The following is a 24,369-nucleotide window of genomic DNA, read 5'->3' on the forward strand; positions in this document are numbered from 1 at the left end:
ACAGTCATTGCTGTCTTAAATAAAAAGCAATGGGGGCCGCTGAAGATACAGTGCCTTTTAGACTTTGGTTCTATGGCTCTCGAAATAACAACACAAAATGAAGAAAAATCAGAGACTAACGTTCCTGTAAATACTGACATACAGTCCATTGTATTGACTGTATGTACTGTGCAGACCAGGAGTAGATTTTGTTTAGTCTTAGCTGATGTGAACGTTTTATAACTTGTTCTCTGTAATTAAACCCGTTCTCAGAAACTACCTTTATAGTTGTCAAATGGAATAGTGTGGCCTGACGTTTTTTGCTGGCTTTGACAGACTGGCTAAGCCAGTCTATCAAGCTGTTCCTTCTATTCCCTGATGTAGTGTGTGTTTTTTTTCTTGCATATGTTGAACACCAGCTCAAATTCATCGTGACTGAATGAGTTAAACACCAGCTCACAGATATTTTGACAGATATGTGTGAGTTGAAAGACAGCTGAGAAACGCTTTGACTGTGTACAATATGAATGTCAGCTCATGTTGTTTTGATCATGTTTCTGATCGTGAGCTACACGAGTGGAACTCCAGCTCAAATACATTTTGACTGAATGAGTTAAACGCTGGAACAAAGATGTGTTGCGACTGCGCTGTGTGTGAGCTGAACAACAGATCAAACACATTTTGACATTTCTGGATCAATACAGTAGCTGAGGGGTATTTGGGAACTGGGTGGTAGGGAGTTTTAGGGCACACAAGTTGTGGAGGAAAGGAGATATAACGGAGGCTCTGAAACATTAGGAATAACAATGGGACCTTCGCAGAGAAAGTAACTGTGGTGAAACAAAAGGCGGGCTCAGTGGGTAAAAATGGAGCTAACAGATCAGAAAAAGCTTTGCAACGCCTCAGTGGATTGTGACTGTCGCAATGTTGCAGCCGTTGCAGGATCTGAGCAACATCAGGATGACAGTGGAGAGGGCAGTGTGGGTAGAATGTAGAAGGTTCCGGAAGAGCAGGAGTGGCACAGGTTATAAAGGGAGATTAATCTCACAATAACTGGATTTATGAGCCCTGGTGAGGAGCTGAGAGGGAGATTTGATCACCGAGTCAGAGCCAGACAACAGAACATATCTGCATTGTGGCAATGTATATGTGAAGACTGTGCCAAAAAAGGAAGAGCGTACAATTTTGCGGGAATTGGATCATTCTGTAAACACCTGCACCTGCGGATATATTTCAGCATGTATTATCGAATTTAATGGCGTGTGCTTCTCCACACAAACAAAATTTCGCATTTCAAATATCTAAAAATCTGTTTGACCGGCATTTGAAGTCATTCCTTCTGCAGTTGTTGTGCATATGCTTGTTGAACTGTCAGTACTTAGCGGCGTTTAGGAAAGGTTTTCAGTTAATGGTGCCCGGTAGCTTTGGCGTGCGGTGTTTTCCGAGCTGCGTGTGGAGTCGACAGCTTCATCCCATGCAAATGAAGCCTGCTGGGCCGCTCCCTGATGCCCGCGGCGGCCCTTATCTCCCTGCAGATTACGCCGGGGGTTGGAAGGCCGTGGTGCCACTGCGGGTGATGAATTAAAGAGGGGGAATAATTCATTAATTTCTGCAGCGGGTCTGGATCCTCAGGGGCGAACGCTGCCAGTCAGGCTGTGATCACTCACAGAAAAAAAAAAAGAGAAAAAAAAGAGCGCTGTAGCATAGGTTCTGGAAAGTAAAATTTAAAAAAAAACAAAGGAAGCGCTCTGCATCTGGCTTGTTTTGTACGGCGGTGTCGTCTTCATGCGACCGGCTCGGGTTACAAAACGAAACATTACGGTGTGACAGGCGTCTTGGAGCTCTGGGTCCCAAAACGAAACGTTGAAATGTCATGTCAGATATAATTGGGAAGACAGGAGAGTGGAGAGAGCAGAGGGAGCCGGGGCGATGTTCCCGCTCTCTCCTCTTCCCAGGATTCCTCCTTCCTCCATTTTACCTCCCTCCCTCTCTTTCTTTCTTCCTTCCTGAGGTTTGCGCATAGCCCACCTTCTCTCTCTCTCTCACTGGGTTTCTCTCTTCTCCTGCGAATTGGATGCGTATTTATGCGTAATTATTTTTGTGACTATGTATGCGTGTCTCACAAGAGTCCTGTCATTACTGTCATTTAGCAGATGCTCTATCTAACCCTGCTGGTTTACTCTCTCACAGTCAGAAGCAGTGTACTCACATCACGATGTCTCCCCATCTCGGTTTGACCAGCGATCTGCAAATCTTGAATGGACAAATGACCATCGCTTTAAAACAAGGCAGATTTATGCAATATGAAAAACCATTGCAATAACCCAGAGATTTGAGATTTTTCTGTTTTCCTTAGTCTGTTTCTACTTAAAAAAAAAAAAAAAACTTTCTTTGAACTTTTTATTCTGTATCTCCCCCTGAACTCCCCCTCTGTTTTTTTCTCTTTCACTTTCTCTGCATGTATCCAGATCTACCAGCTGTCTCTCTGACCCCCCCTCTAATTCTCTCTCCCTCTCTTTCCCACTCGTGTTTCTGTGTATAATTGCATTCATTTTAGTGATGACTGAGTTGATTATTGTGTAGGAATTTCAGAAAATGTGGTATCATGTTTGGCTAAATCTTTGCTTAGAGTCAAGGAAATAGTGGTAATGTTTGATTCCACCTGGGCCTTCAGTTGAACTTTAATACAACGTGTATGTAAATTTGCCTGTCTTCAGTCTCACACCTATCTGCAGCAGGTAGGCTCTAGGCCACTCCACAGTGCCAGTGTCCAATTAGAGCAAACACCTAACAACCGTCAGTGATGTCACACCTACAGGGGCCTGGGGAGAGGAGTCTGCATAATGCTCTCTCTCTGTCGTTTCCTTAACTTTCCCCCTTCTGCCCTTTCACTCCATGTGTATGAATCTGTGCCATTCTTGTCCTTGACCCCCCCCCCCCCCCACCCCAAGTGCTTCTCAAATTCAAACAAGCTTTATTGGCATTACCACATAGATGTACAGTAAATATGTGAACAAAGTGACGATTAACCAAAAAATATGCACACACACATACAAAAACACACATGCTTATATTTGTTTCCATTCATACTGTGCAGATGCTTCCTGCCCATTGTCTCTCAGGCTGTAGTACTCGTGTACACGCCGTGCTGTTAAACATGCAGTGTTTCCCTCTCCCAGAGCAATTTGAAATTTTTCTTCATCTTTCCATTACTTAAATGGAGAGAGCTGTAATTTGAAATATTTAATATATAAGTATTTATCTATTTGTTTGCAAGTTATTACAGTGTAGGAGAAAGTACATTCTCTCTCTCTGTCTCTCTCTGTCTCTCTCTGTCTCTCTCTCTCTCTCTCTCTCTCTCTCTCTCTCTCTCTCTCTCTCCATGTGGTTGCAGGACCACCGGCGTCACCCTCCCCGCCCCTTACTACCAGCCCGAGGAAGACGACGAGCGGCCCTTCATCTGCTCGCTGGCAGCCGACAACGGCATCATGTCGTGCCGGGACGTGCCGGCGAGGAGGGAGGGCGGGCGCGAGTGCTGCCTGGACAAGGATGACGTTCTGCAGCGGCAGGAGCTGGGCCTGAGCCCTGAGCCGCTGGTCAACGGCAGCGTCAGCACGGCGGGCCTCTGCATCAACTGGAACCAGTACTACACCCGCTGCTTCACCGGACACAGCAACCCGCACAAGGGCGCCATCAACTTCGACAACATCGGCTACGCCTGGATCGTCATCTTCCAGGTGCTGCGTCGCCCTCGAAAGGCACCCCTTCAACCCCCCCCCCCCACCCCGTTTGGCCCCACACTTCCTGTTGACTCTCTGCCGCACCTCCTGTGGGAGGTGAATCACCGTGGTTTGCCATTCTGAGTCCTCCAGCTTTTCTTCCCCATTTGGCTCAACTCTCTCTCTCTCGTTCTCTCTCGTTCTCTCTCGTTCTCTCTCGTTCTCTCTCGCTCTCTCTCGCTCTCTCTCGCTCTCTCTCGCTCTCTCTCGCGCTCTCTCTCGCTCTCTCTCTCGCTCTCTCTCTCGCTCTCTCGCTCTCTCGCTCTCTCGCTCTCTCGCTCTCTCGCTCTCTCTCTCTCGCTCTCTCTCTCGCTCTCTCTCTCTGCCTCCTTCTCACTCCCTTTTAGCTGGCTGTGAATTATTGTTGAGTGAGTAGGCAAATTTGAGATTCTACCCGAATGAGTTGTCATGAGATAGATTTCCAGTGCTATTTGGAGAATGTGTACTCGCGCTCCAAAATAGCTGCAAGTGATGCTGCGTCACGCGAAGTACTTCATTCTGAGATTATACATCTGTGCTTGGTATGTGCCCTTGCTGTTCAGCATCTGAGCCTGCATTCCCACAGACTCTCCAAGGGTCTTCGTTAACGACGAGGTTTAAGTGCAATTTGACAGTTGCCTCACGATGTGAACAAAGGGGTGATTGATGTGTGTGTGTGTGTGTTCGTATCCAGGTGATCACGCTGGAAGGCTGGGTGGAGATCATGTACTACGTGATGGATGCCCACTCTTTCTACAACTTCATCTACTTCATCTTCCTCATCATCGTAAGTGACCGCCCACAGAGAATGGCTCTCTGACAGGCTGTTGCCTAGACACACCAGGGTTCTCTGATCATCACTGCAGTCATCCCAGTAGCAGACAGACACATGGTCTCTCTTTCAAGGTGTTGCGTGGTCTTGGGTTGGGGACCTGGTTCTGCAGAGCCCTGATGAGAAGGAATGAAATAACCTAGTGGTCTCTGTTGGGTCCATTTTTAACGGCACTGTGATGCCATTTGCAGAACTCTGCAAAGCCTGCTGGGGCCGTGATGTTCCTGCAGTGAGTTAGCCTGCCTGTTTTCTAAATGATTTCTCCATCTAAGCTACTGTATGTCTGCATAATTATAACACTCTGGGGGGGGAAAAAAGGATGAACGTTTTACACTGGGTCCATTAGGGCGGTAACTCACCAAATGAAGTGGTGTACTGAACAGATGGACTGCCAGCCCAGAAACAGTTCACCCTCCTGGTGTTTCCATGTAGGCTCTCCACAGCAGACACAATTACCGATCCATTAGCTAAGATTTTGCCTGAGAAGCAGGTTTAAAGTTTATAGACCTGTAAAGATCAATTCAGCAATGTTCAACACATTATCAAAAAATCAATAGCTGGGTTCTGCAAAAGAAATTAATTCTTGCTGAAGCTGTAAATCTTAGTTCTTAGCCTTCAAAGTGGAGTTTTTTTTTTTTTTTAATATGTAAACAGGTGTTTCTGCTTCGTCCATCTTTACAGTCGTGTGTTTCATGAATAGTTTATTGATTTAGGAAAATAAAACTTAATGAAACTTAATAAAACGTAATGAAATTTTCACGTTATTGGAGACTTTGAGTTCTACAGCGTGGGGCCCCCCGGGTGTTGCGGTGACTTCGGTGCTGGGAGCGCCGAAGTTCGCGGGAGCTCTGTGGTTTCCGCTGCTGTTTTTAGCCCTCCCCGTATCGGTGACTAATGACAGGTCCTAATCCCTCGTAGGCGACCCGTGTGAGAGAATTACCATTTAATTAGAGCTGCTCGCCGCGCGGGGCCCCCGCCGCGATCACAGCGTGTTCCGCTGCTCGGTGACGAGGGCCCAGGGCTCAGACATTCTGCCCCTGCTGCACCCGTGTGATCCTCCAGCCTGTGGACCAGCAGGCGCCCTAATCACTCACCGATTCAAAGCCTTTCCTCGCGGCCGGCAGGCGCTCTAATCACTCACAGATTCAAAGCGCTGCTCGCGGCGAGCAAGGCGCTGTAAATCGCTCCGCGGATTCAAAAACATTCCTCCTGGAAGGACAGGCAGTGTAATCGTTCTCAGATTCAAAGCGTTCCACCTGGACCTGCAGGCATTCTAATCTCTCATAGATTCAGAGGTCCTCATGGTCTGGCACACTGGCCTGCTCACAGATTCAACATGTCACTTGCTGAGGCACCAAGAATCATTTAACTTCCTGAGATCATTTCAGATTTCAGAACACTAAATATAAATGTGTCCACGCTTGCATCATCAAAAGATGCGCTCCGTTTCAGTTTAGAAGCCGTGAGGAAGGACGGCGAGCATTCATCTTTATAGGGCATCTTATTGTTTTGTTTGCCAGTGATTTAATCCAGTAATCGGATCAATTTTTTCACAAAGGATTCTGCATGGACATGTTGTCCTATAGACAAAAAAGTTCTTTTATGTACTGCCCCAGATCTAATGCGATCTAATCTTATTTGATCGTTATGTGGTCGCCTGTAATCTGCAGGCTCCTCCCGTGCCACTGGGGCCTGGGAGCGGGGCTCTAAGCCGTTTTTGTCAGCTGCTTTTCAAATTTTTAAACAAGGGGGAGTTAAATCCCTGCGTAATCTGCTCTTTCGGCGGATAAACGTCCTTGGATGGTTTTAACCTCTTGCCACACCTGCGGGACCGCCTCTCTGTTCAGACTGGCTCTCTGCTGGATCCGGTCTCCTCTCCAGCGGGGTCCCTTCCTGTAGCTTGGCAACCGAAACCGCATGTAACTAAATGAGGTCTACCGTAGCTGCATAATCACAGTGTGGCTCCTGTACGCAGAACGTTTACCACTTACTCATGCAAGGGTTACATTGTCTGCTGGTTGCTTTTAAACTGTATGCGGAAATGCGGAAATCACCCCATCTTTTTAGCATTAAACACTTGGAGATGTAAGTGAAAACCAAAATGATGCCACTAGTCAGGCACTTACAACTAACACCACAGTGTATCAATGATATAATCATATCATAATAACATAACAAAACTTTTCCTGCAATATATTGTTTCGTTTTTACCATAGATTTTGTAATCACTAAGATTTTGTATTATGCTGGTATCAGATTTGATATTATGTTAAATGTCCTAATGTGGCAGCAAGATATTAACTATTTAGCAGAAGCATATTGATTTTACGTTGTGTAGGATATTAAGTTTGCCAAGCATCCATTCATAAGAATAATCGGAATTGTCACCATGTTGAAAAATAAAATCTTTTCTGCTTTTCCGGTTTCTGGTTTCTGAGCCATCATGTGCTGTTTTTAATGGAATGTGCCTTGGTGCTTCCATCATTTATCCAAACTCTCTGTCTTAGACCATTTCAATCAAATATTGTTTGTATTGGTACACATTAGCGATGGGGCCTTCAGACATGCTGAGAGCTGTTGTTCAGCATTATTCGATTATTAGCAGGCCTTGTCTGTGCACGCCTGACAAAAGGCAGAGACAGACACAGAGTCTCAAAGCTTTTTTTCTCCGCTCCGGCACAACATTGACTGCTGCATTCACTCAATCAATTGCGCCGACAAAGATGGAAAACTGGAACACCCCCCCCCCTTCTTACACAGAAGAGAGGGCGCATGTATATTTCTGAACAGTGTGAGCGTAATCCCGACGAGTAACATTTGATCTCCCCTCTGAGCGAAGTTCATCCTCTCTGATTAGGCACATAACGAGCTGTGGCTCAGAATCGCAAATCAGGGTAGTTAGAGTGAAAACCCAGACTTTGGCTGGCATTAAATCAAAGCTAATCACAAATTACCCATGCGGCCCAGATGGCTGCCTCTCTCGCTTCTCAGAAGGTCCTTGACTCCTCCCCCTCCAAGAGGGAGCCTGGCCAGTCGGCGCTGGCTTTCCTGATGTTCTGACGGTCGGAGGTGGGTTTTAAACTTGATACAGTGAGCGCCAGGTCAGCGTTACATGACTAAACTTCGGGATCTGAGGCTGTAAAACTGTAAGACCCACAAATCTCATAGCATGTAAGGTGACATTGCGTGGGGATATAAAAATGGGCTCGAAAGGGAGAAGGATCAGCGTTTCGATGACTTAGAAGCTGGCATGTGCCCCATCTTGAAAATCAACTGACTTCAGCGTTTCACAAAGTTAATAGCCTTGGCACTTTCATCAAGCTATGTGGTCCTGTGGATGCTCTTTTGGGGTTGGGGGGGGGGGGTACTGGAGAGTTCTCCCCTCCCTGCCTTTTGGGTCACTTTTCCACCAATAAGGGTATATTACTTACTTCTGTATTGTCTCCTAACCGGGCTGCTAATACCCATCACTTTAGCCTGGGAATTTGTTAAAGGGATGAATTGTCAACCAGAACTATTGATCTGATAAGGAGAGTACGAAAGACAACCCGGTTCAATCAGTGCGGGCACCGGGGTGCCTCTGAGAGTTACTGCAATGGGCCAGCTCCAGCAATTCACATGAAAGATGGCGAATCTTAAACCGCCTCTGACAACAAATGCATTATGGAGCTGAACGCACGGCACCGCAATTAAACAGAATTATGGACGTTGCCTTTTGCTTGCTGGATCTGTTGGCTCCAGACCCACATCAGTTAAGTGGCCCCGGAATACGACAGAGACACAGCAAATTGCGAAGCCTTTAAATGATTGCTTTCCTTATAAAGTGGAAGCCAGAATCCCCCCCGCCATCACCCCGCCTTAGCGCCAGGCCTGTGATGTGCGATGAGATTGCGCGTTGCCGTCTCCTTGAAGTTAATGGGATGTAATTATCGTGTGTCTGAAGATGCTATGACACTGAAGGGGGGGGAAATCCATTGGAAGTGCGGTGATTAAGCACGTGGCCCAGCGAGGTCTCCGCCGCCCGAAACGACACGCCTGGTCACGCGGAGCGCAGGCGCATCGTCCGTGTTCGAGAACAGGCAAGGAGACTGCGAGGCTCTGTCGTTCTTTCCAGAGCTGTGGCAGTCGCACATACACACACAGGGAAGCGGTTGAAATAGAAGATTGCGCAGCACCACACCTCTTGGATGGGGTCATCATGTGCCTTTGCCCTGGGCCACCATTGGTCTGCTTTCCTTAGGTCGTTGGAGTCAAAATATGCATGTCTGAACTATAATTGTTTTATATATTTCTCGATTTACACTGGCCAGTGTACTAGTGTAATTACATTTACATTGGACCTAATAACCTGTAACCACTAAATATCTATTTGGTAGTAAAGGTCAGACATTGAAGTGCTTAGCCTGCAGGCTGAAGTGAGTGATGGGTGGAGTACTTATGGTGGTTATGACCCTGGGGAATGGTCAGCTTCAGGGTAGCAAGTCACATTTCAGTTGAAATGTAAGATTGGGGTTTATTGAATTTCTGAGGTCATCTGAAATACCCTATCTCTATAGATAACCTTAATCTTAGCCAGAACTTCAACTTGAAGCCATAATACTTGACCTACCATAAACTATTAACAAGAATTCGAAAACCAGCTGTTAACCTTTTATGCTATTACATGTTAACAAACAGCCCACTCTTGTTTTTCTAATAGCAGTGACTCCTTGCTTGGTTACATAATAACAATGTAATAACGCATGTATAGACACTGAATTCATTCAAAGCACTGCCCTGCCGTTTAACAAAATGGGGATTGTAACGTGACGGCTCGTCGCTGCCCCCCTCCCTGCAGATCGGCTCCTTCTTCATGATCAACCTGTGCCTGGTGGTCATCGCCACGCAGTTCTCCGAGACCAAGCAGCGGGAGCACCAGCTGATGCAGGAGCAGCGGGCACAGTGCCTCTCCTCCAGCACGCTGGCCAGCATGGCCGAGCCGGGAGACTGCTACGAGGAGATCTTCCAGTACGTGTGCCACGTGCTGCGCAAGGCCCGCCGCCGCTCCGCCGCCCTCTACAACACGCTGCGCGGCAGGCCCGTGCCAGCAGGGGGCGGCAGAGCGCGGGCCGGCAGGGCCCGGGGCGACGCCGACGCCAACGGAGGGGACGGGCGCAGTCGCCGGCCGCGCCGTGAGTGGAATCGGTCTTCGTGCGGGTCACGGGTGCCGTTGAAAAATGAGGAGATTTATTTTGGGGTGGTTTTAGCGTGTGCGTGTACGTGTACATGTGTGTATGTCTGCATGTCTGCATGTCTGTGTGTGCGTGTGTGTGTTATGGTGAAAGGGCAGTGGTGCCACCCAGTGGTGGAGGTGCTAGCTCAAATGTGTGGTGTCGTACTTAGTCAGTGCTCTACCTGCCTACCTGTAACCTACCTCATTCTTCGTTTCCCAAGAATCTATTTCTCTTTCCCTGTTTCTTTATGCCTCTCTCTCTCTTTCGCTCGCCCTCTTAGCATCTCGCTGTCCACTGCACCAAGGGCTGCAGGACCACAACCCTCAACCCCTGGAGAACGCTGCCGGCCTCCCCGTCACTCCCAACCCGGAGGACTGCCCCCACTGCATAGCCCTCAGGGAAAGCTCGGCCAATGGGGGAGAGGAGGGCGGGGCTGTGGAGGAGATGGACGGGGAGAGTAACCACCTGGAGGAGAGGAGTGGAGAGGAAGCGGAGAGCGAGACCGCCAAGAAGAAGCGGACGTGCATAGGCCGGTGCAAAGAACTCTGGGACGAGATGCGAGTTAAGCTCTGGGGCATCGTGGAGAGCAAGTACTTCAACAGAGGCATCATGATCGCCATCCTCATCAACACCATCAGCATGGGCATCGAGCACCACGATCAGGTGAAAGGCACTGTGGGTGTGGGCGCACCTACGAGACTAACCTGCTACGTCCTACTTTTTCCCTTCATTTGAAGCACATTTTAATCTTTTTTGCAAAGCTAACTTTTTTATGAAGGCTCCCGTGCTGGCAGTTTTGTTAGATTATGTTCAATTAACAGCATTACCTGAGTGCATCACCCTCAGAACGCTAATTAGTGCAGTTCTTTGGTCTCTAGATCATCATCACCAAGCACGTAGCCTAACTACAAACTAAAACCTTTGTTGTGGAGTGGGTTATGGGAGGGCACTTCCATGGAAACCTCCGAAATGCAGATACATGTGCAGGTGCTCTGGCCTGCAGCTCCCTTCTGCTGTCTCCTCTTCCCGTCTCTCTTTCTCCCTCTCTCTGCACCTCCCTCCATCCGTCTGTCCGTTCTGACTCTCTCCCACTTCCTCCCTCTCTTCTTGCCCTTTTTTTCCCTCTTGGCATCTCTGTTTCTCTCTGATTCTCTGTCTCCCTCAGTTTATCTCTCCTCTCTCTCTCCCTCTCACTCCTCCTCTCCACCTGAATCTGTCTCCATCATTTACCTCTCTCCTCTCTCCCTCTCTCCCTACCCCTCTTTACTTTTCTCCCTCCTTTTCTCCCTCCCTCAGCCGATTGTTCCTCTCCTCTCTCTCTCTCTCTCTCTCTCTCTCTCTCCTTTTCTCTCTCTATTCCCTGTGTGCTCTCTCTCTCTCTCTTCCCTGCATTCTCTCTCTCTCCTCCCTGCACACTCTCTCTCTCCTCCGCCCCCTCACTCTTGCTCTGCGGAGGGCTCTGTTTCGCCTTCTCTGAAGACGCTATAAATAACGAAGCGGAGGGAGGGAGGGAGGGAGGGAGGGGGGTGAAGACATGAGGCTGCTTACATAGCACCGGTTACCCCCCCCCCACACACACACACACACACACACACACACACACCCACCCATATGCACCCATCACCCACCTGTTTGTCTCTCCCCTCTCTGCGCGCCGACGTTTTCATCAGAGGCAGCCGAGTCACGTGGGGGAACCGGGGCAACCCGCTCCATGGAAACAGGTGTAGCGTGGCTCTCTCTTCACTCCCAGAGCGTCGCGTCTGGTTGCGTTCCTCCGCCCCGCCCAGGCGCAATGGCCACGCCTTCACGCGCGGTCAGCATGCTCGATACCCAGCCCGTGAGGCAGAGGAGGTCTGTGGACCAAGTTCCGCCTCCATACCGGCCGTGGCACAGACCGGAGCCATGGCGGCCAGTCGCCTCTCCCGGCGCACCTCTTATTAGCTCCGCCTGAGTCATAACCGATATCCCTCATTCATTAAAGCCCATTCTCATTGTTGGGCCTGCTGTTGCCTGTAAAAAAAAAAAGTAGACTGTAGACTCTTTATTCAGTAAGACAAGCGAAGAAAGGGGACAGGACACTACCAAGAGGAAGGGGAGGAAAGAGGTGCAGCGCTTCTCAAATCAGGAGGACAGCCGTTCCTGTGGGAGGAGGAGAGTTTTTGACGAGACAGGAGTGACAAGGGGGCGGAGGGAGGAGGGAAGGGGGCGTGTCAGGAGCAGCGGCAGAGGCAGAGACGGATGGAGGTCCAATGTGTGTTTGTCCGTGTATAAGCTCACCATTAGCAGCGCTGATAGCTGCGTCGATACCCCCGATGTGCTTTAACGCCCCTTTCTCTGCGCCTTCCCGTACACCCCGAGCTCCGGGCCTCGCCGGCGCGAAGTTTTTCAGCGCTGACTGGATTTTTCTCTCTAAGCTGATCGATGGAGTGTTATTGATCGACCGCGAGATGGAATGGCCTTGATAATCAGACAAAGAGGAGGCAGGAGGGATCAAAACAAAAGGGAAGAAAGATTTTCCCAAAGAGCAGTGTAACAGTCTCTCTCTCTCTCTCTCACACACACACACACACACACACACACACACACACACACACACACACACACACACACACTCTGTTGATGTTATTGTCTCCTGGTATAAACTGCACTCTCTCGCTGCATCCACTCTCAGCTTCTCATTGCAGTAAATGGTCTACAGCTGTGTCTGTAGCACACCCTCTTCACATCTCTCCAAGGCTGATGGTACAGTGATGTGGTGCTTAGTCAGTAGCAACCTCTCTCACCTCATTTCAAAAAGGCTAATAGTATATAGCACTGGATATCCCTTTGCATGTTCTCTCTCTCTCTCTCTCTCTCTCTCTCTCTTCCTGTGTTTCTGTATTTAATTTTAAAAGTAGGGTTCCTTAGGGATGGAAATTTCAGGTGTTTTAGTTGTTATTTGTATTTTTAATAGGTTTAAATTTTTTTAACATATTATCCTTTTGCATTTTAAGTGGTCCTTTTTTTGTTATCAAAAATTGATCAAATGAAATTTATGAGATGAAATTTAAAGGTCACTGTCTCACAGACCGCATCTGTTTCTTCCCCTGCCTCTCTCTTTCCTTCTCATCCCCCCCCCCCCTTTCTGTCTCTTTGTCTGTCTCTTCTCATCACTCTGTCTCTCAGCCCGAGGAGCTGACCAATGTTCTGGAGATCAGTAACATTGTGTTCACCAGCATGTTCACCCTGGAGATGATCCTCAAGCTCACTGCCTTCGGCTTCTTCATCTACCTGCGCAACCCCTACAACATCTTCGACGGCATCATCGTCGTCATCAGGTCTGCAGTGGGGGGTGGTTGAGAGGGTGGGTGGCAGGGGGGGGTGGGGGCCTTGTTAGGCTGCACTAATTCTCAGTGCAACAAGAATGTCTGTCTGATGCATCCCTGTCTCCCTGTCTCTACCTCTCACTTTCTTTCCCTCTACCTTCTCTATCTGCTATCTCTCCTTCTCTCTCTCTCTCTCTCTCTCTCTCTCTCTCTCTCTCTCCCCCTCTCTCCCCCTCCCTCCCCCTCTCTCTGCAGTGTGTGTGAGATCATCAGCCAGTCGGACGGGGGTCTGTCGGTGCTGCGAACCTTCCGCCTGCTGCGTGTGATCAAGCTGGTGCGTTTCATGCCGGCGCTGCGCCGGCAGCTGGTGGTGCTGATGAAGACCATGGACAACGTGGCCACCTTCTGCATGCTCCTCATGCTCTTCATCTTCATCTTCAGGTGCGCTTGGCCTCCCTCTGACCTCCGACCCAAACGCGCTCACTGATCCAGCAGGGGTTGGTAGCACAGGTTTCCCTGACCAGCTCATGAGGAATGGAGTCTCGGTTAAGTAACAGGCCAATACAGTCAACTCCCTATAATCGCACACTGTATAATTGCATACTCTGTTTTACTGCACTGTTATGTTAATCCTGATGACACGCTACAGTGCGTGCTCACCCTGGTTAAGGGCATAATGTCACAGGCAGTCCTGGTGGGTATATGCAAGTATCAGAAGTGTACTGTAATGCACAGAGTGAGATTGATGGAGAGCTGTGCAATAACTCTCAGGCCCCCCCTGGGTCCACTGCGTCCGTGCCCTACCCTCCCCCCCCCCGCCTCCCCACAGCACCGCACTTCAATTCCACATAAGTGCACAGAGATAGATGGGCCAGAGGTGGCACTGCGCGCATTAATATAGCCTTTCTATTTGTCTTCATACCTCCACCTATGCTACCAAACGTGCACCTCGTGGTCGGCTCTAAAGAGCTCTGCAGTCCGTTCCATTCTAACGGACGTTTCTGAATAAAGAATTGGCTTATCTGCGCATGGTGTCTTCCCTAGACTCAGCCTGCACAAACCCATGCACGTGACCTAGTCTAGTGCATGCTTGGCATCAATGGGAAATTTTCACTGGGTTTTAAAAAGAAAATGTATTCAGACGTATTCTGCTGTAGTCGGTGGAGTCTTCCACCCCTGCCCACTATCTCCTTGCCGTGTGACTGCCCGGTTTGCTTCGGCTTCAGTGTATTTCTGGCCTGCTAGTGTAGAAGTCTATTCTGAGGTGGACATACAAGCCTATCACTGATATGTGATAAATGAATCTTTTCAGATGAAAATGTTTTGCGGGGTGCATAGAGCAGAGACAGGGAGATGGGGTCTCCTTGGTTTGCTCCCTTCAATGGCCACTACTGCCTGTGCTTTATGTGTTGGGGGATGCGGTTGGGATGCAGTTAAATGAGATAGAAAAGAAAGGGGTGAGAGGTACTCACCTCTCTCTCTGTCCTCCTCTGTGTCTCTCTCTCTCCTCTCTCTCCATCTCTTTGATAACAGTATCCTGGGCATGCACATATTTGGCTGTAAATTCAGCCTGAAGACAGAGGCCGGGGACACGGTCCCAGATAGGAAGAACTTTGACTCCCTCCTGTGGGCCATTGTCACTGTGTTCCAGGTACAGAGTGGCAGCGGACCGGTCGTTTTTCATCCCTCTTGCCTGCATGACCAGGACCAATGTCTGGTCCCTGTCTCAGCTAGCGGTTTCATAACACACAAATGCAATTTTTGTGTTATTTTGAGTTATAATGTTTCTGTAAGATTAGAATTATTTCTGGTTAGAGTGTAATGCTCTTCTGTGCAATGCTTGGCAATTCTGGCACAGATACATCTATCCAAAACCATGTCATGTCCACTAACAAGATATGCTTTTAAAAGTGTATACCATTGGCCATGTTGTGTAGACCAGCCTGTAGTGACACTGTGTGTGTATGTACCTGTGTATGTATACCTGTGAGTGTGTATGTACATATGTATGTGTATGTGAACCTGTGTGGTGTGTGCTTTAGATCCTGACTCAGGAAGACTGGAATGTGGTTCTGTATAACGGCATGGCCTCCACCTCCCCCCTGGCGGCTCTGTACTTCGTGGCCCTCATGACCTTTGGGAACTACGTCCTGTTCAACCTGCTTGTGGCCATTCTCGTGGAGGGGTTCCAGGCCGAGGTAAGGGTGGAGGCCGTACTTTCACCCACCAAACATATGAGCATTGCAAGCTTATATGATTTTCCCCTAAGTAACTTTTCTTCTGAACCAAGTTTCATGCAAACAGCTACAACATCATGTTTCAATTATTTTCACATTAAAAAATATGCAGTCAAATCTGACAGGCAGTGGTTATTTTAGTGCAGAATGTGATTGTAGTCTTATCTTCAGTAATTTTCTTCTGATGGCTGCTAATATGACTGGGAGATTTTCTCTCTCACTTCCTCCCCTCTCCTCCTCCTCATCCTCTCTGACTCCGTCTCTGTGACAGGGGGATGCCAATCGATCCTACTCCGATGATGATAGGTCCTCCATTAACTATGAAGAGGGCGAGAAGCAGAAAGATCCACTGCAACTCTCAGGTTGGCTTCTTGTACCTTGTCTTGCGAACAATATCTGTATATCCGTTCCCTGCATTGTACCCATATCGCGAAGATTGATCTCAAGATTAACAGAGATGCACAGAGAGGCAGACAGAGAGATCACAGGTGATTGGCTGACCTTTAGTACTTTTTTTTTTCTTGCTATCATTACTGGTTATGTCATCATGTACACCAGAGCCTCACCTACTTCTGAGAGGACTGCCTCTCCTTACTTGACCTACAAAAGGTCATGTGCTCCCGCTTTGGTTTGATACGTGGTCCACATGGTAAAGAGCATGCTGCTATTGATGTATAAGTAATCCGTCTCTCCCTCTCCCTGTCTGTCGGGAGATTATGGAAGCCCAGATAAGAGCAGAGATACAGTCCCCCTGGCACCCTGGTCAGTGCTCATTATTCGTAATGAGAAAAAATGTACAAAGTAAAACCTGCAGCTTACATAGATCTGCCCCTGCTCCTTTTATCTCTCAAATGAGACACGAGACCTGGATGCTCTGAATTATTCATGCACGCACCAGCCCCCCTGTGTTCATGAGGCCAAGCGAAAATTAAACACTGCATGCTGGGATATTGGATGTGCGGTCTCAAAGTCCACAGCTTGGGATTTCTTCTGCTGCCACACAGAGGACAGTAAAAACTTGATGGGTCTCCATGGCCTTGTCAGAGTGCTTTTCACAGTATTTACCCGCAAACGGAAAGAAGGTTTGATCTGATCTGCACTGACAGCTGATATTTTCCCCTCTCACTTTGGTCCTCCCCTCAAGATCCAAAGATTTGCACCTTGACTCCCAACGGCCACCTGGACCTGGCCCCGCCCACCACGGGCAAGGGTGTGTACCAGGCCGAGAGGGTGACCCTGGCGCTGGGGGCACGAAAGAGCAGCGTCATCTCTCTGGGCAAGGCCAACCTGGAGCAGAGGGCGCTGGTGAGTTCTGCTGCCGTGGGGTTTGCGTTGCCATGTCAACGCACTATGATGTCGCCCTGTCAGGAGACGGCTTTGACCAGGGAGTTCTAGGACCAGAGGGGTGGAGCCACACAGGATTCTGAGTTACCATTCTATCAGTAAGACATTTACACTGGAACATTTGGGCAGCACACTTCGTCAGCACTGCGGTAAGGGCTGCAATTTGGGCCTCTGGTCCTCAGGATCCCAGCTCACATCCCTGGTGTAACCAATAACCCGACATGACTCCCTCTGAAGGCTGCAGTACACCGTGTGACTGCTGTTCCCACACTGACTAATGGTAGAGCCAGCACTGTGTTTCCTCAGCTCATTAACTGCATTCCAGTACAGTCAATTAGAGTATTATGATGCATTGCTGTAAGTAAAGCAGTTTACCTGTAAATGTAGAATAAACTATTCTATTGCCTACATAGACGTGACGGCAGAGTGTGATGGAAAGAGTGCTTTCCCTCTACAACAGATGCTAGTTTTCTCTTGCACCCGTGAGTCTTGAGTACTTTGCATGTACTCTGAAGCATGCATATTAAAGTGCTAATCAGAGATTTCGCAGTATGTCACAAGGGTAATGGGCCCTTCTTTCTGAATCATCAAAAAAGCCCCAGATTAATTATGAAATGTATAATTAACACCCTCTTGGCGATTCCTCACGTTGCAGTGTGCTGGCCGCAGTTCCCACTACCACAACTGGGGGCGCCCTCCTCCGCAGTCGGCCTGGAGCCGGAGGTCCAGCTGGAACAGTCTGGGCAGGACGTCCCGTGGGCTGGGGACAGGAGGGGGCAGCCTGCGAGCCCGCAGTGCCCACTCCAACCCGGCCGAGCACGAATCCCTCCTCTCCCCGCCCCCTCTGCCGCCACCCCCTTTGCTGCCCCGCCACTTCGCCCCCCGCAGAGACAGGCGTGCCCTCTCCCTGGAGCTCCCCGAACTGCTGCAGGTCCCCGGGCCCCCCCTGCACCCCCTGCCCCGCAAGAAGAGCTTCTCGGGAGGCCTGGGAGGGTCAGGGGGTGTCGGCGAGCACCAGGACTGCAATGGGAAGACCCCCACTCCCCAGCCCCCGCTCCTGGGGGAGGTATTCCCCCAGCTCAACACCCGCAAGGAGAGAGAGGAGCTGGAGGAGGAGATTGACTATGTGAGTCTTGTACACGCTCACTCAGTGTTCTTGTGGCCCAGGGGAAATTTTATACCTTTTTCTATGTCAATGTTTGAAGAGTACTTCTTGTGGGTTGTCTTATGTCCTTGATACAATATCTTAGTACATATAATGTGTTCCTGCAGGACATTTCAAGAACCGTTTTAAGATAATGTTAGCAATTAAATTTGTGTAAAGTGCTATATGGTACCAAATGCAACTTAATCGATTAACCTTGATAAGCAGGGCTGTGATGATTCAAATCTGGTGATGTGCAGTGTCATTGGGGACCACATTAGTGTTCTTCTGAAACCTGCTCTTGGGGGTTTTTGATATTACTGATGAACTGCCTTCCGCAACTCACGATTGGGCGTAACATATATTGGGATCTAAGGTTTTCACAACATTTAGACACGTTTTGGATTTAGGTTCTTGAGGTACTATAGTACCGAGCCAGCTGATGTTGTTGGATATCCTTGTTCAGTGTCTTTGGATGTGGCTGTTGCATGGCCACAGAGTGAGTGTAATTAGTGAAACAGTCATGATTTACATTTAATTTGCTGTAATAACCATGGTTGTCAAATAACAAATAAAAAGCCCTTTAAATTAATATCTTAATTTACCCAAGGAAACCAAATGAAAATATTAGACTGGCATTTACATTAATTTGCTGTTTAAATAAATATTTGAATGAAGAAGATAACATTCTTGTTGTTTGGTTGTGCGCAAATATAAATGAGGTGGGCTGCAGTTTGTTCAGATGTAAATGAGGTTGGCTGCAATTTATGACAATAAGGATTGTAAATACTGTAATATCTGTTCATTCAGGATGATAAACTATGGTTGTTTAAGACGTGGCATTTAGAATTTCACAGGTGACTGGAGCACGCTTTTGATAATGAAGGGAGTGTTTAGAATCTATTTGTATTTGCCTGATGTGTGGTTCAAGAGAGCCGTGGATTATCAGAGCTATAGTTGTGGTGAGAGTTAGAGTTGTGGTTTTACAAGGACCTGATTTATCAGAATTTTAATTTGTCATTAAAATAGTTTATTAACATTGTGGTTTGCCAGAGGCATCATTTATTACATTATATTGTCATTTAGCAGATGCTCTTATTTAGAGCAACTTACATCAGTTAGTTTTTTTTCTTTTTCACAATGTTATCCATTTATACAGCTGGATATTTACTGGGGCAATTGTGGGTTAAGTACCTTGCCCAAGGTTACAGCAGCAGTGCCCCAGTGGGGAATCGAACCAGCAACCTTTTGCTTTCGGAGTCCTGCTCTTTAACCACTATGCTACACTGCATATCGGCATTTATCAGAACCATAGTTTGCTATAGCAGCAGTATATCCAGTTTGTGGAATATTAAAGTTGTGGTTTGCGGTGACATCGGGGATTTTGCACTCTTGCTGATGGTGCTGTGTGATGGTCCCTCCAGAGTCTGTGTTTCCGGATCCAGAAGATGGTGGAAGTCTACCGGCCCGATTGGTGTGAGGCCCGGGAGGACTGGTCCATTTACCTCTTCTCTCCTCAGAACAAGTCAGTCCCTCTCTCTGCTCTGCTCCACCCTTCCTCTCCAGCCAAAAAACCCTCACTAAATCACATTCAACATCCCTAACCCAGTTAGGGAAGAAATACCCAAACTCAGCCTCCCATTCCAGAGGGTTGGTCTTGCCTGCTGCAGATCCATTTCGCCTTAAATCCATACAGTCCTTAGCACTGCAGAGCAGGATTTCTGGCCTCGAACCCCTGGTTGGTTTTCGGAGTTAGGACTGGCAGAGGGGAAAAAGGAAAAAAAAACATACTGGAAGGACTGGACAGGCTTGACAGAAATCCCCCAGAGGGGCAGTTCCACGAACCTGACTTCTTAAGTGATCAATAGCAAGGATGTGTTGCCAAGTCTTTAGAAAGCATCTTGATTAGTGTATTGATCTCTTCCTAGAGAAAGCAGATGCCATGCCCTCTCTCTGTTTAGCAACAAGAGGGAGCCTCCAGTCTTTAGGTATTATGGAAGGACCTCTCAGCACAAAAACAAGTTAATTTTATGCATTTCAGGTTATTCATGATTTAGTTGTGTATCACTTCAGCTGTCTGACCTAACAATGGATAGGAAAAATGATTAAGTTCTGGTAGTGTTAAGGTTTGTGTGTGCGTGCGTGTACGTGCGTGCGTGTGCGAGTGTGTGTGCAAACGTGTGTGCGTGTGCGAGCGTGCGTATGTGTGTAGGTGCGTGTGTGTGTGATTGTGTGTGTATGTGTGGTACATGGTCACCAGTGTTTGTGCACCAGCATTGTCCACCGAGTTCAGAGAAAGTCCAGTATATCTCAAGAGGAAATACAAATTTTTCCCCAGACATGTCAGTTCATCCACACCGCCTGTGATGATGGCACACTTTTGGGATTCACTCGAACAGAATGGCATCTCACCCTCTCAACCCCCCCCCCCCCCCCCCACCCCCCCCCGCCTCTCCACTCTCTCTCTCTCCCTCTCCACTCTCCCTCTCCCTGCTCTCTCTCTGCCTGTGCAGGTTCAGATTGCTCTGTCAGTCCATCATCGCACACAAGCTGTTTGATTACGTTGTGCTGGCCTTCATCTTCTCCAACTGCATCACTGTGGCCCTGGAGAGGCCAAAGATCCACCAGGGCAGCCTGGTACGCCTCCATCTGCGTAGTGCGGGGGGGGGGGGTTTGAGATCAAATACAAAACATTTGGCCTAACCACTATGGTGCTTAATACCATCCTAATAATGTGTTTCAATTTTTAAAATCATGTGACATATGAGTTTGTTGTTCAGTGAAATTAATGGTAAATATTGTGTGAGAACAAAAAAGTAATATTAATATAACATCATAACATTTTTCACTCAAAGTTATGGAGAACACTGCAGTGATTCCCTTGAAAGCCCCACTTACCATTTAATTTGGACGTGGCTTGTGAAGGTCTTTTATGCTGAAAACTGAGAGTATGAGTTCTCTCACATTACAGGAACGGCTCTTCCTCACAATCTCCAACTACATCTTCACCGCCATCTTTGTGGGAGAGATGACTCTAAAGGTAAGAGCTTACCTTGGCTTCTCAATGACCATGAACATTTACTATCAAGTACAACAGGGCTAGACTGAGGCACATGTTTTGTGAAGCTATACACTGTAAAAAAATAAATAAATAATAATTTACCTAATTCAACAACAGCTAAACAACAGATTAGCATGTGTGTGCTTACAGTTTAAATTGTATGGTTCAATTGAAACTAATTACTCATTAAAATCACAGCTCCACTTAAATATTTTTATCGTGTAAATCTCCTATGATATGCAATTTTCTGATCAAGACTCCACATATGTGAAGTTGCCATTGTAGGGGCATTTTTAAAATGAGGGATAAACAAATTGCTGTGTGTCTATCATTACATTGTGACCATGTCTGTCTCTCTCTCTCTGTCTCTGTAGACAAGCAATTAAGCAGTGATATTAATTAAACAAAGTTTCCTCTTTCAGGCACAGTCCATCATAAGCTTGTCCTGTCTTTTTAACTGTAAATCTCTACCGTCAGTCCAGTAAATTATTAACAGTATGGAGCGAAGGGAAGCAAGACACAGGCTTGTTCAGCCCTCTGAATGTGCCAGTTCTCATTTTATCACTGAAGGCGTTTCACTTTTGGAAACAATCACAGTCTTTAAATGTATCTGGGCTGGTCAGTTTTTTTTGTTCCTTCAATGGGTCAGTTTCTGTCTCATTAGGCTCTACATTCCATAGGATATACAGTATTAATAGAGTTATAATTTACAGATATTAAAAACAGAACCATGGTATTTTCATCGTAAAAGCAGGCACGCTTGAGTAAACTTCCCACACTTTGAATATCGTGCCTTGGTGAACCCATGTCACATGACTAGGGAGCAGTCTTCACTCCTGATGATGCGTACCGCAGCAAGCCCGATACAGCAGTGTCACAGTGAGATAAGTCTGTGTTCCTGAAAGCGCGATGTACACACTTTACAGACAAGGACGCGTGCATTCTGTTGGTGACAGGTAGCATTGTCTGTAAGGCTTTGTCTAGGGGAAAGGTGCGTCCATGTTGGATTGATGTGTTCGCACTTTGGCTCTCTCCCTGGGTTTGACTGTAGAGAATGTTCCGTCTCTCCAAAGCTCGGCACGGAGCCTGATATAACAGCCTCTAACCCTCTCCGTTTGTGCCTCTCTCCCTGCTCCACTCTCTCTGAGTCAGTGTCACACGTCTCGTTAGTGTCAAAGTCTGCAGCTGAGGCGTCCGTGACCCGGCAACTGTCAGGAATTTCTCGCGCTCTCTCTTTCTCCATCTCTCTCTCTCTCTCTGCCTTTCCATTGCTCTCCCTGCTCCTCTCCCTCTTTACTCTCTCTTTCTAAAGTTCTTGGCTGCCATCTTTTGAATTCAAATCTTCGAAGAAGGGCAAATCTCTCCCTCTCTCGCTTACTCTCACACATACTCTCTCTCCCTCCCTCTGAGGCTGTCAGTGGCATGACAATGAAGCTGTGCTATGAAAACACTTACAGGTGGTGAAATAGAACAGCTAATGCTGACAATCCCTATCTCTCTCCCTCATTCAAGGTGGTGTCAATGGGCCTGTATCTAGGAGAGCAGGCCTATTTGCGCAGCAGTTGGAACATTCTGGATGGCTTCCTTGTCTTTGTCTCTCTTATTGACATTGTTGTGTCAATGGCGGGTGGGGCCAAGATCCTGGGTGTGCTCCGAGTACTCAGGCTGCTTCGAACACTGCGCCCCCTCAGGTAGGGAGGGGAATTGCAGGGAAACGTTAACATCCTCAAACTGTTTTTTCCATTACCAGTAGTGAAGCTATCTATCATCCTAAACAAATGACTTAGACTCAAGTGGAAGAGGAGTCAGAGATAATTCAGAGATGAACAACACAGTGAAACTAATTCATTTCTGAGCAAGTGGGTGAGTGAATGAATGAATTGCCCTCTGTTGCTGTTCTTAGGGTCATCAGTCGAGCTCCAGGGTTAAAGCTTGTGGTGGAGACTCTGATCACCTCTCTCAAGCCCATCGGCAACATTGTCCTCATTTGCTGCGCTTTTTTCATCATCTTTGGCATTCTGGGAGTTCAGGTAGGCTTCTTCCTCTGTTCATCTCACTCCCCCTTTTTTTCTCTTCTTTCCCTCTCTCTCTGTTTTGATGACATAGCAGTTTGCAAATTTATTTCTAAAACCTTTTCTTTATTTATTTAGTTGCACTTTAAAATCAATGCATCACAATACTTCATATATTACCTGAGCAATGCATTTTGCTAGTACATTTTTTTAAGGGTTATTTATAAACATCGTGCAAACATGTAATTGTTCCAAATTATGTGAGTAGCACAAATATTAATTCTTTCCCCAGCTCTTTAAAGGCAAGTTCTTCTACTGCCTGGGTCCAGATGTGAAAAATATCACCAACAAGTCTGACTGTCTCTTGGCCAATTACAAGTGGGTCCATCATAAGTACAACTTCGACAATCTGGGCCAGGTGTGTGCATATCTCTATCTTATCATCCGTGGGCACACATTCAAGAAAATCTTTGAAATACATCTTTCAAATACTGAACAAGAATTTGCCTTTTTGTGTATTTGTGTGTTTGTGTGTGTGTGTGTGTGTGTGTGTGTGTGTGTGTGTGTGTGTGTGTGTGTGTGTGCGCGTGCATATGTGTGTGTGTGTGCGTGTTATTACCATGTGTGGCATGTGTGTGTGTAAACACCCTGTGTGTGTGTGTGTGTGTGTATATGTGCGTGTTCCAATTTGTGGACGTGTGCGTGTGTGTGTGTGTGTGCGTGCATCTGTGTTTACGGTCTGGGTGGCTGTGTGTCTGCGTGTCTCTGATCTGCACCGCAGGCTCTGATGTCCCTGTTTGTGCTGGCTTCCAAGGACGGCTGGGTCAACATCATGTACCATGGCCTTGATGCAGTTGGCATTGACCAGCAGGTAAGACACAACTACATTCTCCATAAGAATCTACAGTGCTAAAGGCACCCACCGTTCCAACAATTACCAATGAACTAGTCTTTATTTTTTCAGTGCTGTAGTTTCACCTGGTGTTTCTAACCAGCTGATAACATGGCTATTGAAGTGTTGCAATTACACAAGACGTACTGTTTAACATAAGGGCAGTAAACAAGCAAGGCTCTCAGCGCTCTTGATTAATGCAAATTCAGGAAAGTCCTGTTTAGCATTCATGAATGTCATCAGCTCTTTTGTTGATTTCATCAGAATTCATCATTTGTGTCATTTTATTCTCAGCATTAAGACGTGATATTCTGCTTTCATGTTGACCAAGGTGGCTTCACCTTCAGCACGTACCGAGTTGCACACTCTCACTTGTTTTTAGAGATATTATCCCATTCCTTCAGTTTATTTATTTATTTTTGCAAAGTTTTATCCTATGGGTTATCAACTTTTCTAGCACTCATTGCTAGATGTCCAAAAAGAGGTCCACAGGCATCACTGCAGAGTAATCGGACCTACTTCTTTGCACTGCACAGTAAACCATCCACATGGATTTTGCTGTTCAAATTGCATTTGCTGAACATGTTGTTCC

General features: G+C 47.3%; 1 protein-coding gene across 1 annotated transcript in view; it reads left to right on the forward strand.

The window, feature by feature from the left end:
* Positions 1-24,369, forward strand: part of LOC118794540 (voltage-dependent T-type calcium channel subunit alpha-1I-like) — a 114,093-nt gene that overhangs the window by 64,392 nt on the left and 25,332 nt on the right. Inside the window, exons 6-23 of the mRNA XM_036552799.1 lie at positions 3,374-3,716; positions 4,432-4,524; positions 9,407-9,740; positions 10,063-10,445; positions 12,948-13,099; positions 13,343-13,528; positions 14,621-14,738; positions 15,130-15,285; positions 15,596-15,686; positions 16,469-16,629; positions 17,324-17,794; positions 19,237-19,337; positions 20,326-20,449; positions 20,784-20,852; positions 22,386-22,564; positions 22,777-22,903; positions 23,178-23,303; positions 23,667-23,756. Of these exons, the coding sequence (XP_036408692.1) occupies positions 3,374-3,716; positions 4,432-4,524; positions 9,407-9,740; positions 10,063-10,445; positions 12,948-13,099; positions 13,343-13,528; positions 14,621-14,738; positions 15,130-15,285; positions 15,596-15,686; positions 16,469-16,629; positions 17,324-17,794; positions 19,237-19,337; positions 20,326-20,449; positions 20,784-20,852; positions 22,386-22,564; positions 22,777-22,903; positions 23,178-23,303; positions 23,667-23,756 (3,304 nt within the window). The remainder of the gene's footprint in view (positions 1-3,373; positions 3,717-4,431; positions 4,525-9,406; positions 9,741-10,062; positions 10,446-12,947; positions 13,100-13,342; positions 13,529-14,620; positions 14,739-15,129; positions 15,286-15,595; positions 15,687-16,468; positions 16,630-17,323; positions 17,795-19,236; positions 19,338-20,325; positions 20,450-20,783; positions 20,853-22,385; positions 22,565-22,776; positions 22,904-23,177; positions 23,304-23,666; positions 23,757-24,369) is intronic.

Source organism: Megalops cyprinoides, chromosome 19 (genome assembly GCF_013368585.1).
Source record: "Megalops cyprinoides isolate fMegCyp1 chromosome 19, fMegCyp1.pri, whole genome shotgun sequence".
Lineage (NCBI taxonomy): Eukaryota > Metazoa > Chordata > Actinopteri > Elopiformes > Megalopidae > Megalops > Megalops cyprinoides.